Source organism: Ammospiza caudacuta, chromosome 3, assembly GCF_027887145.1.
Source record: "Ammospiza caudacuta isolate bAmmCau1 chromosome 3, bAmmCau1.pri, whole genome shotgun sequence".
Lineage (NCBI taxonomy): Eukaryota > Metazoa > Chordata > Aves > Passeriformes > Passerellidae > Ammospiza > Ammospiza caudacuta.
The window spans coordinates 41,359,269-41,383,539 of NC_080595.1; the positions used below are offsets into that span (position 1 = coordinate 41,359,269).

General features: G+C 34.7%; 1 protein-coding gene across 1 annotated transcript in view; it reads left to right on the forward strand.

The window, feature by feature from the left end:
• The window catches only part of PACRG (parkin coregulated), a 210,865-nt gene that overhangs the window by 109,426 nt on the left and 77,168 nt on the right, over window positions 1-24,271 (forward strand). The window contains exon 4 of the mRNA XM_058802211.1: window positions 8,286-8,435. Within this exon, the coding sequence (XP_058658194.1) occupies window positions 8,286-8,435 (150 nt within the window). The remainder of the gene's footprint in view (window positions 1-8,285; window positions 8,436-24,271) is intronic.

Below are 24,271 nucleotides of genomic sequence, written 5' to 3' on the forward strand. Positions count from 1 at the left end.
ATGTCTGTAGGTTACATGAGGGTTCCTTTATTTTTAGGAAACAGAGGAGTCTGTCTAGCCTTTCTATGTTCTTCTCTGTGGTCGTTATGGGAGTGTAAAATTCCTTCTGATGTTCATTTTTGGGAAAAATTAGTACTTTTAATATTACATTTCCCATAACAAATGGATCGGAAAAGCCTTAAGTCCTTTTTCTGGCTTTTGTTAGGTTCCTGCAACTCTCAGATTCCCGACTTCAGGGTTCCCCGATGTTCTCTGCATGAGACACACATGCAGACATAAACAATGAGGGAGCCAGAAGTTTCTGCACCTTTGTCTATTGTTTCTATGAGTAACATCAGGGACATGCAACACAGTGCATGGAAGCACCTCCTCTGCTTTCAGAGGCAGCAAGCATGCTGCCATTCACATTTGCTTTGCTTGCAATGTAGTTGTAGGAGTCTTCAACCCCTGCATGCATAAAATCACCAATTGTTCCAGCTCCCACACTCTGACTTTTGCTAATGCAATTGTTTATGGAGCAACCTGGTGATATTTTCATCTAGATGTGTAAAAACAACAATAAAAAAATAGCTAAAGAACCCAACTGTAAAATAAACCAAAATTATTTTTAAAGTAGCATTACTTTTAAAATCAAATCATTTCAATAGTCTTAATTTATAAATGCACTCCCATATATGAAGGAACAGTACATCATAGCACAGACATTGGAGTGAATGGCTAGAAATGATCAACAGGATCATCATATAGTTCTGCTAATGAAGATAATAATGTGAAATTAAACACTTAAGTATCTTGGGTCACCCACTTGCCAGAATCTTCTCTGTTCTTTGCTGTGAATCCTAAAACAGATATGTAGACAATCTGAACTTAGGCCTAAAGCTAGAAAAGCTCTCATCTTTGCACTTGTAACTTAGAAGGAAGTATTGTTTCTACACAGTTCCAGTCAGCAGGCCAGTTCTTTTGATTGAGTCCAGAAAGAATAATCTCCATCCTAAGGAACACTGAAGTTTTCCTTCTTGAGACTTTTACCATGTTGTTAAACATAACTTCTGTGATACAGTAAATCAAGGATACCTTAAACTTTGTTAAAAATATTTAATTAAGGTAATAGATATTTTTGTGAGTCAGATTTAGAGAATTGAATAGAGCACTCCTATCTCAGTGTCACCTACAGAGTCCTTTTTAATGTTTAATAAAAATTCCAAATGAAACTGATTTCTCTTTTCTTATTGTTCACATTCTGTTTGCACTTGATTTCCATTTTCTTATTGTTCATTCTATTTGCATGAGAAATGTTGTCTTGGATTACAGTGTAGTTAATTCCTATTTAATGTCCAATCAGTGTCACTTTTGCATTTAGATATGTAAAGTTGAATGTGTTGCTAGCAGTTGTTCTAAGCATATTCGTAGTTCTCATATATTCACAGTATTTAGGAGTACTTAATGACTGTTAAATGCTTCCTTTCACAAAGTTCTGCAGTGTTTTTATGGAATAAATATGGTTTTCTGGTCTGTTGTCATTTTCTTTCTGCAAATCATATAAGTTGATTTCTCTCACCTACAGAAAGTAAGTTAAAACACTAATCTATTGTAATTTTCCTCCTGGCTGACTGTTCTTGAGAACCAGTACTGGTTATTAAGGTCACAAACTGAAAGATAAAAGCAAACAAGCAGGCTTTTATAGACTTAAAATGCTTTTAAAGAAATCAAAGATCTCTGATTTTTTTAAATTGTTCTGATATTCAAATACTAAAGCATTTCCCCTGCAGGTTTCATCAGCCAGTACAAGTAGTTGCAATTAGGTTTATGTTTGATTCTTCTGCCCAAAACTGGTCATTTCAGGTATTTTCAACTGCTTTAGGAAGTAGCTCCTTTATTATCCTCTTTGCTCTTTTCTATGAGGAGAAACTGTGTTCCTTATTCAATAAAGATAAATCTCATCCATGTTTGGTAAGTGAAATCTGTAATTAACATCTCTGAGTTTTAAAGTTGGAGTTAGAGGTATTTATTCCTGAATTCATAAATGTATTATATTTAGCATTTATTAGTAATGAATTTCATCTGCAATTTTATCACCCAGTTTTTCTCTACAGTTCTTCAGAGTCAGTCCTTGTCTTTGGTATCTGGAATAACTTGATATCATCAGAAATCTTTGTTATCATCAGTGAAGACTCTTCCAAATCACATTTGGATCTAGTGAAAAGGATGAAATTCAGCACAGATTCCTGCAAGGCCTTACTAGTGATATTCTTCCTCTGCCCACGGTTTCTATCTCTAAGTCAGTATTTATTTCCATGGATGCCATGGAGGTTCAGTGAGGGACCCTATTAAATTCCTTTTGAAAGTCTAAGAAAACTGTTCTAGCACATTCTTCTTCTTCCATGAGCTAGAGAACATTTAGAATGCTAGATTAGGATTTGCAGTACAGATGCCTGTACTTTGATTCTGCAGACCTTTTTTCTAAATGGAACCTTTAGAAAATGTCACATTTCAGTGATAGCAGACCTGTTTTCATCAGGACAGTGGATACTCAATGCAGTTTTAGTATCTTAGCACAGAAAAAGGAATGTACACCTAGGAATGGATAGAAACTCTAGACTGGCATAGTCAATAAGCAGGTTTTTGGGACTCTCTTCTAAGTCCCAATGCTATTTTATTAAACTGGGTCCACAAATATTAATAGAATTCAAGCTTTATAGGAGCTGATGTAGTAAAATGCTACAATTAGAAGCACAGCTAAAGCTGAAAGAAGCCACTGACTGACTTTTCCTTCCATATTTTTCTATATAATGTTTTTTGAAAGCATCAGTGTTTTGCTATGTATCTTAGCATTTTCTGTGCCTTAGATTAGCTTTACAAAAAAAGGTCTTTGATGACAAAATTGGCATAAAATTTTCATGTCTTACCCCCTATTTATCCTTCCCATTGCTTCACTGTAACACATCATTCTTTAGTTGTACAGAAAGAAATTTTTGTACATCTGCATTATTTGGATCAGGCTCTTTCTGGACTTCTAAAAGGTACAGAGCACAAGGTTCTTATTCTGGTTTTTATTCACTCTTGATTGAAATGCTGTGTTTTGTAACAGTCTTCATTACTGTTCTCTAAGTTTAACATAATACTATTATATAAGTACAGGTAGTTAAGTATTATGCACTTTGAAGATTTTGAACAAAATTTTCTAAAAGTATGTATCACTTTATTCAACTGCATTTTGAGAACATTTCATGTTAGGACTTCTTTAAACCTAACTCTGTGAATTTAAAATAGGACCTTAGTTAACAGGATTAAGTAGATCACAGCAGTCAAGCATTTTCACCCTGAGTGCTTTTTACCTCACAGGATGGTATCTTGTTCTGCTTCAGGCAAAGAGTTGTCTTAAACTGTTGCCTCATTTACCAATTGAGTGAGAGATATGAATGCAAAATAAATTGGTTTTAATGTTTGGTTGCAAGACCTAAATGGAAAATGTTGGTGCTCTTCTAAGCATAGATTCACATGGTATTTGAAAAAGATGTTGAAGAGAAGAATTACATTATCAACATAACTTTTAATATCACGACCAAAATCTAGAGTTAGTAGTTGAGAAGAGACAGAAGTTTAGGCAAACTGATTTGATTCTGTAAAGCTCAGGATATCAATGTGCTATCTGGGAGAAAATGTTCTGATTTGCTCTCTTCTCTTCAGTGGAACTACATTGTGTCATGATAAAGATCCACTGTGCATTGGGAGAAATGCTGTCATGTTTCCTGACTTATAGAATCTATCAATTTTATCTGTCAGATGAGAACTGTGGCTTCTATTATAGAAAATGTCTGGGACTGAGATAGGATTTTCCAAACTGCCACATAAAAATAAAAGATATCAACTTATATAATTTCTAGGTCTTTGAGAGGTAAGGAGTTACTCAAGAAAAAGATTTGAATGTTTTAAAATAATTATTTCTATTGCTTTGTATGTAAACATCTAGTAAATGGATAAGCAAACAAGTGGCATATATCTTAAGGAAAGTTTTTGCTCTTAATGGAAATTAACAAAAGAAACACTAAATTTACATCAGTTTACATTAATTACCAATAAAATTTTTCTGAAATTAAAAATACAGTGAATTAACATTGATGCCTTGTGAAGGCTGACCTAGAACAGAGGCTAGACAGCATTAAAGTCTTCGCTGAAGTCAATGAATTGGTATCTTATATTGTCTCATTGGGAATAAGCTTTAATAAACAGCACTATGGTGTTTTAAATATGCTTTCAAACTTCATAGCTATCTCTTACTTTGGCTTTGAATGGTAGAAATAGAACAAACTCAGATACTGAGCTTTTAAAGCAGATATTAAGCTGATATCATTGTAAAATTTTCTTTAATTAAGAAAGTTATTATGAACTTCAGAAAATATTTGTCTGGAAAAGCTATATCAGTACGAAATAATGTATGTTTGAATGAAAAATACTTCATTATATACTTCAATTGAGCTATTATTTAAGCTGGAGGATTTCTTGGAAAAGTATATCCTAAATCAGAAGCAAAATCTTTAGTTCATACCATTAAAGTAGAAAACATCAAAACTACCAAGCAACAGAGTCAATTTATTGGGTTGGGGTTTTTTGCTGCTTAAGAGAATGCTACAGTAGCTAAAGGACCAAAGAAAAATATGTACTGATGAGGGAGGAAAGTTCTCTCATAATCCTTCAGGGAGCAGAAATGTATCTTTACCTGAGAAGCAAACCATTTGTGCACTTTGCAGTTATTGTGAAGATCCATGTCTTCACAATAACAGATTCAGCAGACTTCTAGGCCAAGAGGCAACAGCCTAGAATGTTTTCTAAAATGGAATACTTTGAATATTATGCATCTTTCCTTCATTTGGGCTATGTAGCTGTAGTGTACCAAGATTCCTAAATGGTCTGCTTTATTCCCGTGTAAGGATACTAGTACTTTCTTCAATTTATGTTAACCTCTAGATGCCACTGATATTTTCCAATGTATTGGAATATACTTTTTTCATATACTGCATTAATATTTCCTTCCTTTTATTCTTGTGGGAGAATGGATTGTAGTGATGGTAGTACACATAAAATAATTACCAGATTTTAAAAATATAAACAGGTGTTTGAAAGTGGTGTATCTTTGGGGCAGGGACTGCCTCTAATTGAATGTTTATAAAGTGCCTAATATAATCAAGCCAGGAGCTGGTTGGCTGCCATGTGGGTGATGTGGTGGCTGAAGACCTTTTGGGCACAGTGTTCATGTAATGATAGACTTTTCAATTATCAGAGAGGTAAGGAGATAGGTCAGCAGAACTGCAGCCTTAGACTTACAGAGGGCAGACTTTGGCCTGTTCAGGAGTACATTTGACAGAACCCTTGGGAGGCAGTCCTGAAGGGCAGTGGGGTCCAGGAAGGCTGGATGTTCTTCAAGGACAAAATCTTAAAGATTCAGGAGCAAATTGCCCCCATGTGCTGAAAGATGAGCCTGACTGAAATGGGTTTGACTGAACAGATACACTAGTCTGGAATTCAGGGGATAAAAGAGAGTTTATGACCATTGGAAGAAAGGGCCGGCAATATCAGGAAGACTAGAAGTTTGTCATAGTGTTATGCAGGGAGAAAATTAGAAGTTCCAAAACCCAAGTAAAATTTATTCTGACTACTGCCATAAAATATAATAAAAAATATTTCTAAAACTATATCAGAAGCAAAAGGAGGGCTAAGGAGAATCTATCTTTTACTGTTTGTAGGGGGAAGTATAAGACAAAGGATGAAGAAAAGGCTGAGGTACTTAATACATCCTTTGCTCCCATCTTTAGTTATTTAGTAAAATCTGTTATTCTCAGAATACCCTGTGTACCCCTGAGCTGTTGATAGGGATGGGGAGTAGGATGATGCCACCATAATCCAAGGAGAAATGGTCAGGTACCTCTGTCCTGCTGCTCCGCTTGGACAGAGATAAGTCGGTAGCATCAGATGGGATCCATCCAAAAGTTCTTCCTAGGAGTATTTGGACAGCCATTTCCACTTACGACATACTCTGCATGCCTAGAAATAGGGTTTCTTATAGTCTGGGACAGCTTCTACAGTCTAGAAGTACTGTGTCTGGGAGTGGGTACAATTTGTTTAAAATTAAGAAGCGGTGATTTCTGTCAATGATTAATTTTTATATCCCTTAATTAGTTTTGCATGTATTAATAATTAATTTTACTAATTTGTATTAATTCATTAAATTGTATATAAATATTTATTCATGCTTGTATATATGACATAACTGTTGCACTGAAATTTGCCAGTGTTAGTGATAATTTCCCTATTAGTTCAGTTAGCTATCATTTACGTGTATGACAAGTTAGTAGTGAATAAATCTATATGATAGAACCCCAAAACTTTCTCTTCCAGCCACTCTTCCATGAAACTGAATAATGCCTGTTACTCTCTAACAGAGTATTTTCCTACCCGAGACTTGCCCCAGTCTTTAAAATTGTATCTGAGTGATTCTATTTGCTAAAGAAGCCTTAGAACATCCATCCACAAAAGCATAATTTGGAATAGCCAGCCTCTTTGCTGGAACTTAATATGAGCATGCTGCATTGTTGGGCTTCCTGTTCACACATTATTATGTTCAGAGACAGTGTGACTTTAAGAGCAGCCTGATGCCTACAGCAGGGACTGTTGTAGAAAATAAGCAATATGGAATTCAGTCTGTATATTCATTTAGCAGTACTCCTTTAACTTGGATGAGGTCGATGAATAGTATCTTTATACCGTGGACTTTCTGTTGTCTAGCAGTAGGTTCAGTATGTGGTTCACAAGAATGCCAAGAGGCATGAAAGGAGATTATTTACTAGTTGGTTTTTAGAATTGTCTCTGTCCATTCACACGACCAATCTGCCCTGCCCTTGGTTTGGAGATCTAGCTCTGATTTTTAACACTCAGCAGGCATGTGATAAACAGCAGAAGCAGGTTGGGGTACAATGCATTTGCTTAAAGTGATGGAAAATTGGCATTGCTCTTTTGTGAAAATACTACTTCATTCTCTATGAAATGGCATTCCTGTGCTCTGATAAAACTCAGCACAGGAAATACTGAATCATAGAATTGTAGAATCATGGAATCATGGTTTGGGTTGAAAGGGGGCTTTAAAGATCATCTAAGTCCAACACTTCTGCAATAAGTAGAGACATCTTTGATCCTAATACTTCCACTTGAAGAAGCAGTTCTTGAAGAAGTTACTAATAACTCCTCTTCAAATTATGTTGTTCTTTGCTACAGTTTTTTTCCTAAATGCTTACACTTTGTTATGGTGTCTCAAATCACATTTTTAAATATGTCTCTGTTTGTAAAACATAGTAATGAATATGAGCTTATCTTTTTCAGTTCTGTCCCAATGCAATGATGTACAAGTCTATGTAACTGGGCAGAATACTGGAGTATTAGACCGATATATAAGACCATACCAAATCTGACAACTGCCGACAAATTAATCCAGCTTCATAATTTCAGAAACACCTTTATAAATACATGGATTTTGCAAGGAAAAAAAAACGTATTTCAAGTGTCTCATTTTTAAATACAAGAAAGAATGCAAAGCACTTGCTTTTAGTAAAATTAAAGGAGAAGAAACAAGAGGTTTTTATGAAATGTCTTAGTGTCATAAGATTAGAAGCATGACACTGAAAGCTAAGAGAAACATCTAAGTTGGCTAGACAAAACCTTTTTTTTCCCCCTAGAATGTTTTTCTTTTGAAAAATCCTACAAGGTTTGTTTGTTGGGTTTTTTTTTTCTATAAACATTTGCTTCATTGTACTGATTCTCAGAATAGTAGGAATTGTCAGTTGAATGAATAAAATTATCATTAAATAAATGAGTACAAACATAAAAACACCAATTGTTGCACTAGAATGCAACTGTTGTCAACCTTTGCAGGTTGTCTTGCAGTTGTATAGTTCCATTGGCCCCAAGTGGTACTTACTGAACATTTATTTTTCATTTGTTTGGACCACGCCAGTATTATACAGGCAGCATGAGGGAATAATGAGCTGCATTCTTTGGGTTACTGAAGAGTCAGCACAAATTGTGGGAACAAATAACAATCAGACAAGGCAGTGTTTTATAACATCAGGACTGCAATCCATCTTTGGGATCTTTCTAAGCTGGGCTAATAAAGACCCACTTACAATTCCCAACAGAGTATAGTTTAATTAAATTTGTCCATTAGAGGACTCCTTCCCCTCCCTTTACATTTTAGAAATTAATTCTGCTTTCTGCCTCTTGTTCTTTTTGCATCACAGATGCACTGAACCTTCGTAACCGACAGGTCCTCTGCACCACACTGAAAGTCATCCAGCACCTGGTGGTGTCAGCTGAAATGGTGGGGGAGGCCTTGGTGCCCTATTATCGGCAAATTCTCCCAGTCCTAAACATCTTTAAGCACATGAATGGTGAGTTATGCTAACAGACACTGTGTCTTTCAACTCCTAAGGCAAAAAGGGGCTTGAGGCAGGGTTAATTAACAATGTAGTTAAGATTTATTACTGTATATAAACTCAAATCCATTTGGAGCTCTAAATAATGTAAACTCCCCCTCTTACTATTCCCTAAGGATGCACTGAAATTAACAATTTCATTTATTACTCCTTGCACGTACAGTTTATTTAACACAGTACAGAAGCAGTGAAGCAGTTCTATAATCTTCCAATAATTAAATTGTAAACTTTGTAACAGTCTTTTGAATACATTAATAAATTGCAAAGCTTTTTTCCTCCCTCCAACACGTTAGTTTAGTCCAGCTGTTTTATTCAATTCTGTGCTCTCCACAAGCAATTTGCTGCTACCAGAAGGTTTAGGGAAGATTAAAAACAAAATAGAGATCAAACTAATTAATTTGAGGGTCGAGAAAACTCCATGTCATAGAAGAATTTCAAGTTAGATGATATCGAGCAAAACAGTGAAGTTTGAAGATATTGCTGCACGCTTAGTAGGTTTCATTATATAGATATTTAGAACTAATTTATGTCTGCAGTTAAGTATGTGTTTTCTTTGTAGTGCAGATCCCATCAGTTTCACTGGTACTGTGAGTTCTTTATACTGTGAGTACATTTATACCACAGTCATCAGCAGAAATCAACATGATGTATATTGCTTTTGCCAAATTAATTTTTAAAATATTTTTTGCTAGTAAATCTACTTATTTTCAATTATCTACAAAGTTACTGACTTAAAAATTCCTATTATTGACTTGTGGCCACATAGATGAAAAGAAACTAATTCCTCACAAGCTTTCAAAGGACGGTTTTCATTAAATTCATGGCATTTTAATAGTTCTCTGCAGGACTCCTTCCTATTATAGTTTCTGTTTGCATTACTATAGAATATAATACCTTATACTCACTCTTTAGCAAGTATAAGATTCAAATCAGATTGAAAAATGCCTGTTCAGAGACTGACTTGAAGACACAAATTAAATTTACATTTTAGATCTCTTTAAATACATATACGTCTCTGACTTTACTTAGTGAGAAACATTCAGTAACATGGAATTTCACAAATGCAAGTTATTTCTGATGACAGTTGTGGCTTTCCAGAAGTCATGGGATGAAGGGTTATGAGTGAAAATCTGTTGGCTGAACTTAAGCAGTTTCAGTAGGTCTCCTTTTGAATTGGAAGATTTCCCCTAAACAGATCTAATTTCAGTATCTGGCACAAAACAAGACTGTAAAAATGACTCTCATTGATTAATGAATATACCGCACATGCTTTTTTCCAAATTTCTGCCTGAAGTAGCCCATAAATTCTCTTGACTGGGCTTTTCTACAGTGATTTCAGATGAATAATAGGGAAAGCTCGTGTGTAGCCAGGTACATACCTTGGCAAGGCATTAAACACAATCTAAATATATCTTCAGTTCTGATTGTATTGTGAGCAAAATAAAACTTATTTTCAACATATTTGTGGGAGATCTGTGCTCTGTGAATTTGTGCCTGTATAAAACTACACTAAATCATGATATTTGATATTAAAGAACTAAAGCCCCCAAAATAAATGAAAAGCAATAGTTGCAAATTAGCTGATTTTATTAAGTCATTACTTTTTTAGAAATAAAAATTCTGAAACTTTAGTATTTCCAGGAATGAAATACATGCTATTTGCAAGGCAAATCATGTGAAACTGTTCAACTTCTTCAGTACTCATTTGAAGATGATAGGGAATACCTCTGTCTCCTCCTTCCACAAAAAGATTGTTTCATTCCTGCTTCCCTGGTGGTTGGCAGAAAATACAGGGTTCTTTCCTCCTCTGTCTATCTCACATAAGCTAATAGACAGCTGAGGTTCAGGTTTTTGCTCCCAGTTATAAGGAAATTGCAGAGACTTATCTGGACTATTTTCTTCACTGTTTATTTTTACAGGTGAAAGATGCGGTAAGTGAAGCAGTCTTCTTTCTGTTTTTCTGTATAGCTCGTGAAAGTAAGAACTGTGCTGCATCTTCCTGCATTTGTTTGATTTGCACTCTATTAAGACAGGCATCGTGGAAGTTTGTCCAGAATTAAGTTAACTGGAGGAAGCCATGTTTTAGTCATTGCCACCTCACTAGATCAGTATCTAGCTGATGAAAGGAACTCTTTCCCAAATTCAGCATCTGTGAATACCACTCTGAGTGTGTGTGATGTGAAGCTCTGAAACTCCCAAGCCAAAATTCTTTAGATACAAAAAGTTTCCATACGTTAGGTAGAGGCTCAGAAATGTCATAAAAAGAGTATGTTGCTTGCTTATTAAAACACGTGTGTTATTTCTATTGCTAATTTTTGTAAATTATAAAAAAATGAGAGCATTGATGAAAAACAAATTAGGATTTTTAATCATTGAAAGCATATAAAATGTGTTCACCCATCTGAGTCACAAGATACAGGTTTAAAATAAACCAATGCAATCTAAGTTATAAATGCCAGGGGGAAGATCCAAGCCTCCTGAGACAGTCTGTGTGAAAGACAGAGAAGAGGGTTCCTTTAACTTCTGAAGAGTCTTGTTAGTGAGCAAGGGACTTTTTGGTGCACAAAGCATATTTGGTGTGTCTGAATTTGTGCCCTCTCTGGAACTTAGGCCCTGACTTTGAATAGATGTTTCTTTTCCCTCGAGTTCCCGAGTGCACAGTTGCAGAGCATTAACTCACGAAAGAGCAGAGTTCTGCTGGTGATGTCACTCATGTCTTTATTGGTGGAGACAGGGAGAGCACCCTCACCATCTGGCCAGAGTGCACTCTGAAAGAGGGTTGAAGCTTTCTGCTGAAACTCTTAGCCAGAGCCATAAGGCTGGCAGGAGAGCAAGAGAACAGGAGTATATTCCAGTGATTGAGGAATAGTGCTGTGACACAGGAGCTGTTTGTCTATTTTCTGGAGACTAACAGTCTCCAAGCAAGCTTCCCAACATAGGTATTATTATATAAATTTGCTGCTATATAAGATAAGAAACTAAAACTGTCATAATAGTGCTTATTAAGTGTTATTATATACTCTGTAATGCCACTGTAGTTAAATGTGTAAGGTAAATGTATTCTTATAAAACTCATTTAAATCATGTGAAGAGGGAAAGAAAATTCTGTATAGACTCAAATGGAAGTATTCTTTTGCATCACAAAACCCTATCTTTTGTGTATCTTATTTTCTAAGCTGTCTTTCATAAATCTGTGAATTATCTGGAGTAAATACAATTTAAAAACAAATACAAATAATGTAAGCTTGTTATTTTATGAAAGCAGACAGAAGAGAAAAATAAAAGAAAAAAGGAGAGAAAGGAGCCTTCAGAGCCTGGAATATGCTATAAGGGTGCGTTTATGTCAGAATGATGTCTGAAACAGAAGCCAATTCATTAAAAGGATTAGACTTTTAGGAACAGCAAAATTCTCCTGTTTGATTTACCTGACTGGTAAATGAAAATTTCATATATTTAGTTTAACAGCTATTTTCATGTAATTCATCAATTTATATTACATGGAGCAAAAACAGTTCTGCATATAAAATAAAGTTAGATGAAACAAAATACAGGCCTCAAAGAGAGAAGGATAGGTTACCACTGCATTGTGGGAGGTACCTCTCCAGCATGGTAATTTCATCTGTGACTTGTTACAGTCACTGTGAGGTAAACAGTGGAAGTAGGGCAGCCTGAAGTTTCTCTTGGCTGCAATAAAATTGCCTTGACACTATCAATAACTTAAAGCTCATGTGAACTTTGGACAGTCTCTACCTATGTAGCCAGTCCTTGAAAATAAAATTTTAGAGGTATGACTGAGAATACCTGATGCAGCTGTATTGCAGCATTCAACCAAGTGTGAAGCCACAAAGCAGAATTATACTGCATGCTTTGCAGCACCTGAACTTCACTTGGGAAAAAACATTCTCTTGTCTGAAAGGTACTTCACATACTTTGGAGAACTCAATTTTACAAAATGCAGTAATATTGCACAGACTCTAAAGGAAGAAGCAGGACCTAAGTGTTAAATGGCAAAAGCAAAAGACTATGCCTAGAGGTACAAGTCCTCCCTGTGTTGGAGTTCAAGTGTTTTCAGAACTGCCTGTGTATTCCAGAGGCAGTGATGCTCCTCCAAGTCGTTCATAGTTATTAGTGAGAAGCAGCAATTATCTTTTAATGTGATTGAATATGCTCTAAAGAAAAATCTCTTGCCCAGAAGATTTCAACTGTTTGCTTCTTCCTCTGGAAAATACAAAAGTCCTTTCAAAAGTCAGTCTTCTTCTAAAATACTTTGCATCTTGCCAACTCTGTGTTCAGAAATCTTAATCTTTCAGAATAAGAAAAATCCACAAACAAAAAAACCTAGATGTCTTGAACATCAGTATTTGCAAAGTAATGTATTTGAGGCTCTCTTAATTTCTCCTACAAACTCTGATATTTCAGACTATTCTCAGACAACTTTTCTCAGAGTTCCAGTGCTACTAGCTTTAGCTTTTCTTTTTTTTTTTTTCCTTAAACTAAAAATGGAGATTCCCAGAGAATTAGTTGCTTCATGGCTGAAATTTGCATAAAAAAAATTCAATGCTGTAAGATTATTGATAAAATAAACCATGCTTATATACTAGTAACATAAACTGTATTCTACAGCTTTTGTATTGTTCTTATGCTTCATTTTGACACTTATTCTTCCTATTACTTTGCATATTTTGCAAGATTTTCATTATTTATAAGCTTTCTTTGAAATCCATCAGTTATATTTCTGTAATTTGAGAACAAAGATTCTCATGTGGCTTTAAGGATACACGCTTCAAAGGAATAAGACCACCATGACAACACGGATCTAAGTGAAGAAACTAGTTTTAATATATTTTCTGGGTTTTTTTAATATATACCTTCAGTACAAGAGGATGCAGGATGTTCTGATTCATCAACATTTAATGAAAAATATTGTGATTTTCCCAAAATGGCATCTGCCAGTAAATCACCTTTTTGAGCAGATGAAGACAGATTGATTGCACTCCAAAAATGTTATTACCATACTGCTGAGAAGCTAAATATATTTTTGTCATTCCCAACTGTGATTCATGATATTATTTCAAAAGGCTTTCTGTGAATTACAGTTCTGAGGATATTTATTTAACAAATATTTTTCAATATTTTTAAGAACATCAAAACATTTCTCATTGATGACATCCACTGATGGTCTTTTAATGGTATTTTTCAAAAATGTCTCAAGTTTTTTTTGTCAAGACTCTCATCTTGAAAGTATAAGTCTCACAAAATAGTGTTTTGTGCTGTAATTCAGGAAGCAGGAAAGTGATCCTCAACCATTATCATCTGTTGTCTCACCTTTTTTTGCATTGATCAATCTCATTATTTTTCAATGACCACTATTGCATATAAAGCTACAAAAAAATCACTGGAACTCTGAAGCACAGAAATTGGGAGTTACCAAGATACACCTGTATTAGGGCATTTGTTGCTTTAGTATCTTCAATACAAACCATGTGACTTTAAGCTGATTATATAGTAAACTTCTAATGTGTAATCAATACTCTGTAAGGCATTTTCTAACACATTGAGGGAATCATTGCACTTAGATCATAATTGCTGGGTAATTTCTAATTACTGTCTCATTTCTTAGCTGAAAATACAGCACAAGTCTGCAAAATAGAACTGATTCAGCTTTGATTAAATTGAAGCTATTCACACTTAGCACTTTTAATGTGTTAATAGTCTAATTAATTCAGCATCTTGAATTTTTGATAAAAGAAAAATTAAAATCTTCCCATGTCAGAGGGCAATACATGACATCCAATATTTTCTTTTTCCCTTTTCAGTTTTTTTAAGTTTTTGGGTATTATAACTTGAAAAAATGAGTTTTCTATTGAATGAAAAATAAGGTATGTATGAGTTAGGACTTCTGAATTCACAGAAAATTCATGGACAAGTAAAATATGGAAACATTAAATTCTTCCTGTGCTTCAGTAGAAACATCTGTAAAATGGATATAACCTGAAAGGGCTTGTAGGCCTCAATCAGCATTTCGTTTGGTAATTAGAGCTTTCACAAAGTACCAGAAGTATGGTATGTCAGTGAAACATAATTTTCATAGAGTTAAGGATTTGTATCATGCTTTGCTCCAATACATTTGTAAGATCTGTGTTCCTTTGGGAAATAATTACCTTGGAATACCATGTTTGAGGAATATTTGGACATTCAGGGCTAGACTTGTGCAGAATTACAGTAGCATCTGTATGTCTGTTTATACTGGATGCTTATACCTGTCTTAATATCAGAAGGTGTGTATCTGGCCTCCAAATGGGACAAGAAAGTGTTTGAGTTCCCTGAGAAGTCCATAGAGGAAGGATGCTTTGAGCAAATCTAATGCATAGCTGTATTACTAACATCAAAACACAATATGCATAGTTATTTTATTTATTTTGCTTGCAGCTTTATTTGTGGCTTGTTTGGCAGTGGGTTGGCTAAGAAGTCCAATGGCATCCTGTCCTGTATCAGCAATAGTGTGGCCAGCAGGATGAGGGAGGTGATTGTCCCGCTATGCTCAGCGCTGGTGAGGCCACACTTCCAATCCTGTGGTCCTGTTTTGGGCTTCCCCCCTCCTTGTAAGAGGGACCTTGAGGTGCTGGAGTGTGTTCAGAGAAGGGCAGTGAAACTGGGGAAGGTCTGGAGCAAAAGTCCTTTTGCAGCTGAGGGAGCTGGGGGTGTTTAGCCTGGAGAAAAAAAGACTCAAAGGGGATTTCATTTGCTCTCTAGAACTGCCTGAACGGAGGCTGTAGCAGGGTGGGGGCTGATCACTTCTCCCAAGTAACAAGAAATAAAACAAGAGGAAATGTCCTCAGGTTGTGTCGGGTAAGGTTTAGATTGTGCATTGGGAAGAGTTTCTTCATGGACAGGGTCGTCAAACATTGAAATAGACTGGAAGTGGTGGGGTCACCTACCCTGAAGCTGTTTAAAAGACTTGTAGATGTGGCACTTTGGGATATAATTTAGTGGTGAACTTGTCGGGGTTAAGTTCATGGTTTGACTTCATGATCTTAGAGGTCTTTTCCAACCTAAACAGTTCTATAGTTCCATGCTATTTTTAAAAAAATAAAATGCATGTACAGTTTTGCAAGCTGGAGCTAGAACCCACAGTTCTCAACTGCTGTTTGACTTGTTTAACTGCTTCATCTGTAATTTCTTCTTTGGGTAGGAGTTGTGAACTCTGCTGAACCTAAGTGAACCACACCATAAGGGATGGTGCAGGCTGGCACAGATTCATCTAGAAAACACTACCCACAGAGTCAGCTAGTTTAGCATGCCTCCCAGTTTGGTGGAATTGCATATCCATAGGTTCACAGTTCCCTAGGTGTCCTGGGTGGATCAGAACTTCACCTGCCATTGTGTAGCTGTGGATAAAGGCCTTTAGGTTTTGTAAGAGTAGAGTTCATACATGTGCCTGAACTTCTCATTTTCAATTGACTTGCTATAAGCAGCTCCCTATGGACTTCTTTGTCACTCTTTTCGGGCTTGATTCAGTTTGCAAAGAGTTGAGACCTACATTTGTTCTCTAGATATTAAGACTTTCTTTGGATCTGCCCCTTACAATGTAAATTGGTTTTGCAATTGTATCCCTTACAATTGTAAAATTTGACTACTGCCCTTCCAGCTAGGAGTTAGTCCTTTCTGCGGGGTAATTAATTTCTATATTTTCACACAATTGGTTTGCAGTTGGTTGTTGGGATTGAGAAGTGATTTCTTTAGTTGGACTTTTGCTGTCAACTTCACGCAGAAGTACTTTCAGAGTACACACTGTTCTGAGAAAATAATTGTTTTCTGCATAATTCTTTTTTTATATATGTTTGCAAACAAATTTGTCTTAAGCTTGAGGAGACATACGATTTCAGCTTGTCATGTTTATTAAGGTAGCATTTTTAAATTTTAAATATACATCTGAAATCTGCATTCACATAATAATTTTAAGTTGATTATGTTTGTTTATTGCAGATGTTTTTATTTGTGTGTTCAATTAGTTCTGAGAACTAATTATAACTGATGGAATTCAATTTTCTGTTCTGAGAAAAATATTTCTCTGAAAGTCAGTGTGAGGATGCCAGAATTGAAGAAATGTGTTCTGCACCTGGCTTTCTGTTCTTAGATTAATAAAATAAACCCTAAAACCAACAGGTAGTGGGGAGAGAGGCTTGGGAGAGAGGGAAGTCCTTGTATGGGTAACAATTTTCTTGTGGCATTTCTCTCTCTCCCTCAAGAAAAACAGATTAAAGCCCCATATAATGGAATGATACCGGTGGGAACATAAATATTGCAGTGTGATTAAACCACCAAAATACTCAGGTGATTAAAGTGCTTGAGGTCTTTCAGTTATTATTCTGTTATATCATTTCATCTCATTTCAAGATGTTGCTTTTTTCATAGTTTTTGAAGAACACTCTAGGCAACAAAATTGATTTTGTGAGGCCCATAGCATTGGACTATTGATTTATTTTTTTATATTGCACATCCATCATCTTTGTTTTCAGACACTACAGCAAAAATATGTATTCTTGTTATAACATCATCTGGCTGTCCTAATACTTATGCAATTAGTGCATGGAAATCTTTGTGTCTTTGACAGGACTATACTAGCTGAGAGGTACCCTTTTGACTTTTCTTATTTGAGAATTAGGTGAAGTAAATCAGACATTTATGATCAGAAAATTTGCCCACTAATGTAATTCAAAACTTAGAAGTTTCAGCTAGGAGTTTTATTTTTTGGGGGGAAAAAAAAAGTCAAACCTATCAACCAACCAAACCAATCCAAACAAAATCCAAAAGCAAATAATCCCTAGAACACCTGATTTTATCTTGACCTTCCACCATGTTAGGTTCCCTGTTATTTTTGCTTTGAAAAGGTAATCCAAAATTCAGCAAATGTAAGAAATCCCAAAGCTATTGTTCAACTCTCTCTCTTCTCACTTTGTTCTGGGTATTATGATACAGTTTCTAAGAAAAAGAATGTGTCACAGTACATAAGAAGAAATCAAATCAATATATAATTAGGGATATTAATAATTTTTCAGATTTAGTAGTTGTTGAGCTACCCTTGAGCTCAGTTGACAAGTGACATGACAGTGATGGGGTTACTTGTGCCTACTTTCCGCCTTTGATTCTCCAGGCCAGTGACCAGAAACCCATTTAGGGATGAATGAAATGGGAAAGGATTTTGGCCAATATACAAAGCAGAGGTTGTCAAATGGTACTGTAGTTCTTGTCTCAATGCAAAATGCCTTTTCTACTTCCATAATGCTGGGTATTGGTTAAGACATTGATATTCTGAAGTGATTTTCTATAGTTAACAGTAGTTGTGTACATTCTTTTTCACTCCCGACAATCCCTGTGTATTGATATGTTGTTTCTGGTTTTTTACTTAATGCTCAATTCTTACAGACAGAAGCAGATGCATTTCTGATGTATTTGTATGGGGCTTTTTATTATGAATTAATAATCAAGGTCCCTGACTAGGATTCTGAAGCTTAACAATAGTTTAACTACATAACAATGATGTGCTATTGAACTGAGCTAGGAATTGTGATTTGAAGCTAAATTTAGGTATAGTTCCTTATATTCAGTATATTCCTAAAAATTATTCCTTAAATTCCTTCTGTTTCTCTTAGGAGTATGTTAAAGTATAAGGTAGTAAAAACAATGTTGATCAATTTATTCTTTTATGTACTTTAAGAAAGCAGAAATTCTAATTAGACTTAAAAATTCTGGATATTTCTGTAGCTAGCAGAGTGTAAGGAAAAGCATAAAAATTTTAGCAATTAATTAAGGATTGAAACTGAATGCATGAAATGGAATTTTTTGTTCAAAGAATGTTCTCCTGCAAACCTCACCTTTGTGTCTGTCAGCCCTCCTTTCTCCTCCTATCTTTTTCCCACATTTTTTATTCCTTTGCTGATCTCATTGTATTTTATGTTAGCCCTACTTTTGAAGACTTTACTTTTAATTTTTTAATCTAATTTTGAGAATAGAAAATTTTTTGCATTTTGCTGGTTTACTATTATTGTCAGTGTCTTTGTGTAAGAAGAAAGAGTCCTTAAGCAAATGCCACCAAAAGAAGTGAGATAAATTTTAAGAATTAACTTAAAGCATTATCTTTAAGCATTAACTACTGCTCAGCCAAAGCAAATAGGAGGGAGCATTAGAGAGAAAAGTAAGTTTTTTATTACATCTATCCAGTAAATTACATGTTTAATAAATCTAGCCTCACTGAGGAAAATATAATGCAAGAAAATTATATAGATCTCTTTGGAACTGAGAAAGAGAATTACCTAACCTTTCCATCGTAGAGGAAGTTCCTGAAATTACTGTAGCTAAAGGATATTTCTGTGATGTACATGAAGGTACTTCTGAGGACATTTTTTTCCTTGAGATGATTTTCCTTCTTGTTATCAGTTTAATACTTAGAAATTTCCATCTGTTCCTTGCCATTGTCTCAGAAGTTGTCCATCTGTTTGTTGTGATTTGATAAGCAAAGTGAATATACTTTTCAGCCTTGCTGGCTGGACTGAGTGTACAGGATAGAAATGAAAGGAACGAAGACATATGCCAAGGTACCTGATCTCTTTAGGTGGCCGTGTTTTGGTTTGAGGAGAACCGAACACCAAGAAAAAAGCTTTACTGAAAATATAAGAGTGCGATGTTAAATGCTGATCTATACTTTAAACTATACATTATATACTGTATTCCTGACTAGCAATGGAAAGAGACAAAATGTATTCAGAAAGTTGGATAGGTGAAACTTTCATCTTTGGAGCAACCTGTCTCCACTGATTGCAGGGAGAGCCTGGAGAGGTTAGCCTTTTTAGGGGCACAATTAGCTTTGGCGAGTACACTGTCTGGCCATGGGTTAGATTTCAGAGAGAAGCAGACTGTCCCAGTAGATTAATCTATCACAAAAATGACAATTGCAAATCAAAACTAAACAGTGGAGTGGTCATAACAGGAAAATCCTCAGAGATGCTCATGATTACAACTTAGAAAAATAAATGTAAAGCATATGGATAATCTGAGTTGCAATTGCAGTCTCTGTAATAAAAACATTATGTGGTATGCTATTTGAGCAGCACCACAAATAGTTTTCACAGGAATTATGAAAAGGCAGTTTTCCTGTGGCACCAGAGACATGGTTGTTAGGCCCCAGAATCTCTTCCTGAAAGACTGTTTGTATTTTCTTTCCCTTAAATGAACTCACACATATCTTATTTAACTACCTGCTAGTAACGCAAACAGTTTGATGAAATCGGACATGAATGATTTTGTTGCCTTGGAATATTTTTTCTTTGATGTAAACAAACACTGTCATAGGGAAACTACTGTGTCATAAGCCCCTACCAGGAAGAGATCCAGCAAACTTAAAAGATCAGCAGCGGTTGGCATATACATATTTCTGTGGGAAAGGGAAAATCATGAACCTTCCATCTAAAATAATGCATGTGTAAGGATGGAACCAGAAAACATGAGAAGTGTGTGTGTGTGTGTGTGTGTGTATGCAAATTTTATTTTTTGTAATGAAGGCAGATCCATAGTGAAGATTCTGTTAAATTGTTCCTGCAAGTTTAGTAATTCAAGGTTTTATTGAGGAGATGCAAAAATTATTTCCTGTATTCTTGAAAACTAAAGAGACAATCTCCTCTACATATTTATATTGAACTTACAGAAAGTATTCTTGCTTCTGTGACTGAAACTGGTAGGTAGTGAAGTGTCATTATTTCTTGTATGTAATCCTAGAAAAATCCCATGTAACTTAAAGTAGGACCAGAGACTTTGTTTGTGGAGGCCAACTGCAAAACAAGAATTGTGTGTGTGGCCTTGAAAAAAAAAAAAACTACTTTTTAATTAGGTTTCAAAGTTACATAACTTGAATGGGATATATAGTATAGGTGTATTGTACATTTAAGTATAAATAGTAGTAGAATATATGATCATGCAAGAAGAGTATTCCAAGCCTTTTGCTTTTTTTTTTTTCTCCCAAAGGCTTTTCTTTTTGTAAAATAACAAAATGAAAAAGTCTTTATATTTACATTATAATATTCTTAATCTAAGACATACAAAATACAGGTTGCTATTTTTTTGTATTCTGTCCTGATTTGATAAATAAAGGTGAACCTAAATAATAATTCAGAGAGTCTGGAATAATGATTATAATTAATATAAGTCAGGAATAATAATTCAGAGAGTCTGGAACTGTATTTTGTGAGAATCTGATTTTCACATTTGAAATGCTGGTAATTGAGAGAAACTTGCTATAGACCCCCTTTTCCTTACTCTAGTTAGACACAAATGTTTTCTGCATTGCCTTCATGAAGCCATGTTCTTCAGTCTCTTCTTCACAGAAAAGGAAATTTAATTTTTGATCCTCAGAAGTGTGAAGTACATCTTCTTTCTATATAATACAAAAATTAGCATCTATTATTCTTACACTGAGATTTTACGCAGTACTCCCAGCTTGGTTGTTTTGTGCTTAGTTTCTGTACTGAAAACAAGTTGTGACCATTTGATTTTTTCTCTGCAGTGTCTGGATTTGGGCGGCAGCGGAGACAATGGGGCTATATTCTTACTCCTAATTTGAAAAAAATAAGAAATAGTCAGTTCAAGCACTGGTTCCTGATCATCTGTGTTACTTAACTGTTAGCACTGTGCCTGGCGTGGATTTGGCCTGTGCTGAGTGACACAATGGAGACACAATTTTTTATCTATGAAGCATACACAGGGTGATTCCTCCAGCAGATAGTGTGGACAAAACTTTTGTGGCCTGAGTACTTTCTTCCCCTGGTAAAAGACATCTAGACACCTGGGCAATCTGAGTAGTTAAACAAACAATGGTCCTCAAATATCAACCTATCTTTAAATTGTCTGTATACTCTTTGGCAATTAGAAAATATTTGTTAAATGGCTGGAATATATGCAGATTCTTCATTGATTTTTTCTGTTTATGGGTTTGCATTAATTAGATACAGAAATTCAGACAGCAAATATATAAAAGGTGCATGTTAAAACACTTGATGGGGTATTTTGAAGAGTAAAGACAACTGTATTTCAGTTGAGAATCTGGATAATGCAATAAAAGTACATCAAGCCTTTTTTTGTAATATTTAATCTTTAAAAAATATTAACATTGCTTTCCCTTTTTTATATTTGTGAACTTTTTACTTTTGATCTAACAGAAGTACTTCTCATAACTGCAGAAGAAATATATTTGTTCTGCTTTGATGAATGCCATTAGATATACCAAGTATGTTATTCCGGGGCAGGATTCTGCACACATTTACTCTTCTATATTTAATATTTCCCATGTTTTGTCCAGTGCAATTGTATGTCAACATTGGAAGAGAAAGGGTCCCCCTTGTTATATTTTTTAGAATGACAAACAATATGCTGTTTATGTAGAGGAGCCATATAGAGGCAATGGCTCCACTTCCCATATCCTCGTTCACATTAAGGCAACTTTTTATAGTTATTAATCCCAGTGAAACAATTTCCAGGTGGAAACAGAGGATTTCATAAAGTCAAGGCCTGTTCAAAATCTTAATGAGAACAGAATCTGATGCTAACCAAAATTAGAAATGTTTAAGTGCAGAAACCCACGTTATCAGATGCAGTGACAATCACCATGCCACAAGTCATTTATCTGAACACTAATTATGTTAGATATGCATATATTAGTTATATATTATGCTTCCTTTTACATAAAATTTTCTTCACATTGGAAGTAATTATAAGCATACATGTTTTAATTCCTGTTACTTTGATTTTTGTGTAACGACTGTCTCTGGCCGGGACAGGAACAAGCTGTACCTTTTCTACTGTATGTTTCTAGATAGAAATCCCATTTAGCTGCTGCTATATCATCACTATAGCATTAAACTATAATTGCTTATCTTCCACAGTAGGTCTGCATTTGTTTTCAATATGAAGAAAAGTGAAATTTTATGAATTCATGAAAAATTATAGGCATGCTCTTTAGCTATTTCAGCTCTGTACCTGGGTAACTTTCTGGTCTCAGAAATTTTTGTGGAATTTACCACTGGGTAACTTTACTGCTTTTCTTTCAAGAAGAGGCTTCTTTTGAAATTTAGCTCAACCACAAATTTGTGATTTCCCACTGTGGTTTGGGGTAGACTGAAATTCAAACAGGAAGTGGGACTGCTCTTAAAAATCCATCAAAACTGGGGACTGAGATGCAAAGCTTAGCATCTGGGTGAGAACATATGTGATGAAATGACATTGTGAAAATCAAGAGTCTTTCACAGAACTTATATGAAGTGTACAAATTCCAAATATTTAAGGTTATAAATTATGAGAAGATCTATAGTGATACATCTAGTTATTGTCAAATATCTTTAGAGAGGTGTTAATTTTATTTGAAGACTTTACTCAGTATGGAATTTATTTTAGTTCAAAAAATTACATAAATGGTAGCATTATTGTGGGGAAAATACTTTTAAGGAACTGCTCAGTTAGACAGGGAATGACCTTTGTGTTTCAGTGCAGGGAATAAAAAATTAATTTCAATAATAGAGTCTCCTATTCCAAAAGTAAAAGCATGATTTATGTCCACATCTTTTCATATTTTTTTAAAATTTCTTTTCTAATAAATTGCTCTGCTCTGAAGGGAAAAAAATGGAGATTAATTGCAATTAATAATAAAATTTCATTTTTTCTGTTATAGATCTAATGTAGATCTAACCTATGTCTAGAAGTGCAACTAGAAGTTTATTGATCTGGAAGGGTAAAACTTTAACTTGGATGTTTTCTATACTTCCACTTTGTTCTCATCTGTATTTATGTTCTTTCACTCTTGAGGACTTGAAAGGATATCTCAAATTTTTTCTCCTTTCTTCTATGAAGAAAACATTCTAAACTCCAGATTTCCTGCTTAAGATATGAGAATATATTAAAACCAGGAACATTTTATAATAATTAAAAATCAAAGAATTTTTACTTATTATGCTGTTTCTATAAACACTGCTATTTTGTAAGCTTTATGGAATTTTACTTATTGAAAAAAACTATTTGTAGGGCTTCTTTGGTTCAGTTTAAATAGCAGCTTTGTTACAGTGTAGAATAATATGTTAGGTCTACGGTATTTTTTTTCTTTTTAATTCATGACTGTTTGAGTCATTGTTTAAAATCTAGTACTGCTTGCAATGTCATCCAGGAAAGAATGTGACAAACAATTCCCTACTGTTGTGCGATAAACTTATTTTTTTATTTATATATCCTTAGTACTTGTTGATTTTGCTTTATATATTTTCCATTTTATTTGCAAATGCTTTTGTAGAAAATAAAAATAAATAAATAGTTATTGATTTGAGCAAAAAAGTATGTTTAATAATCTTTATAATTTATATGCTGGTATGTATGTATTTATTTATTTACAGAAAATTCTAAATACATGTAAGCAAACCCTAAAGAGATTATTCTATTTTTTTTATTCTTATGTTACTGTTAATTTTCCTTTTTAAAACACTTTTAATTGTGGTGTGAAATCTCCTCATCTGCTGCAGCAACACTCGAAGATGAATTACAATGGTACTTTAGCCTTCCATAAAGAATTTTCATTTGTGCACAGATTTTTTTAGCTTTTATTTTAGATTTTAGGTTTTTACTGGAGTGGAAAACTGTTTCCACCACAATACATATCTGTACTTTATTCTTTAGAGATGAACAGCAGGGATTAAAATTAAACTGGTGATAAGATTTTACATGATTAATTGCAGAAGAAGATTAGAGCCCCGATAAACTAA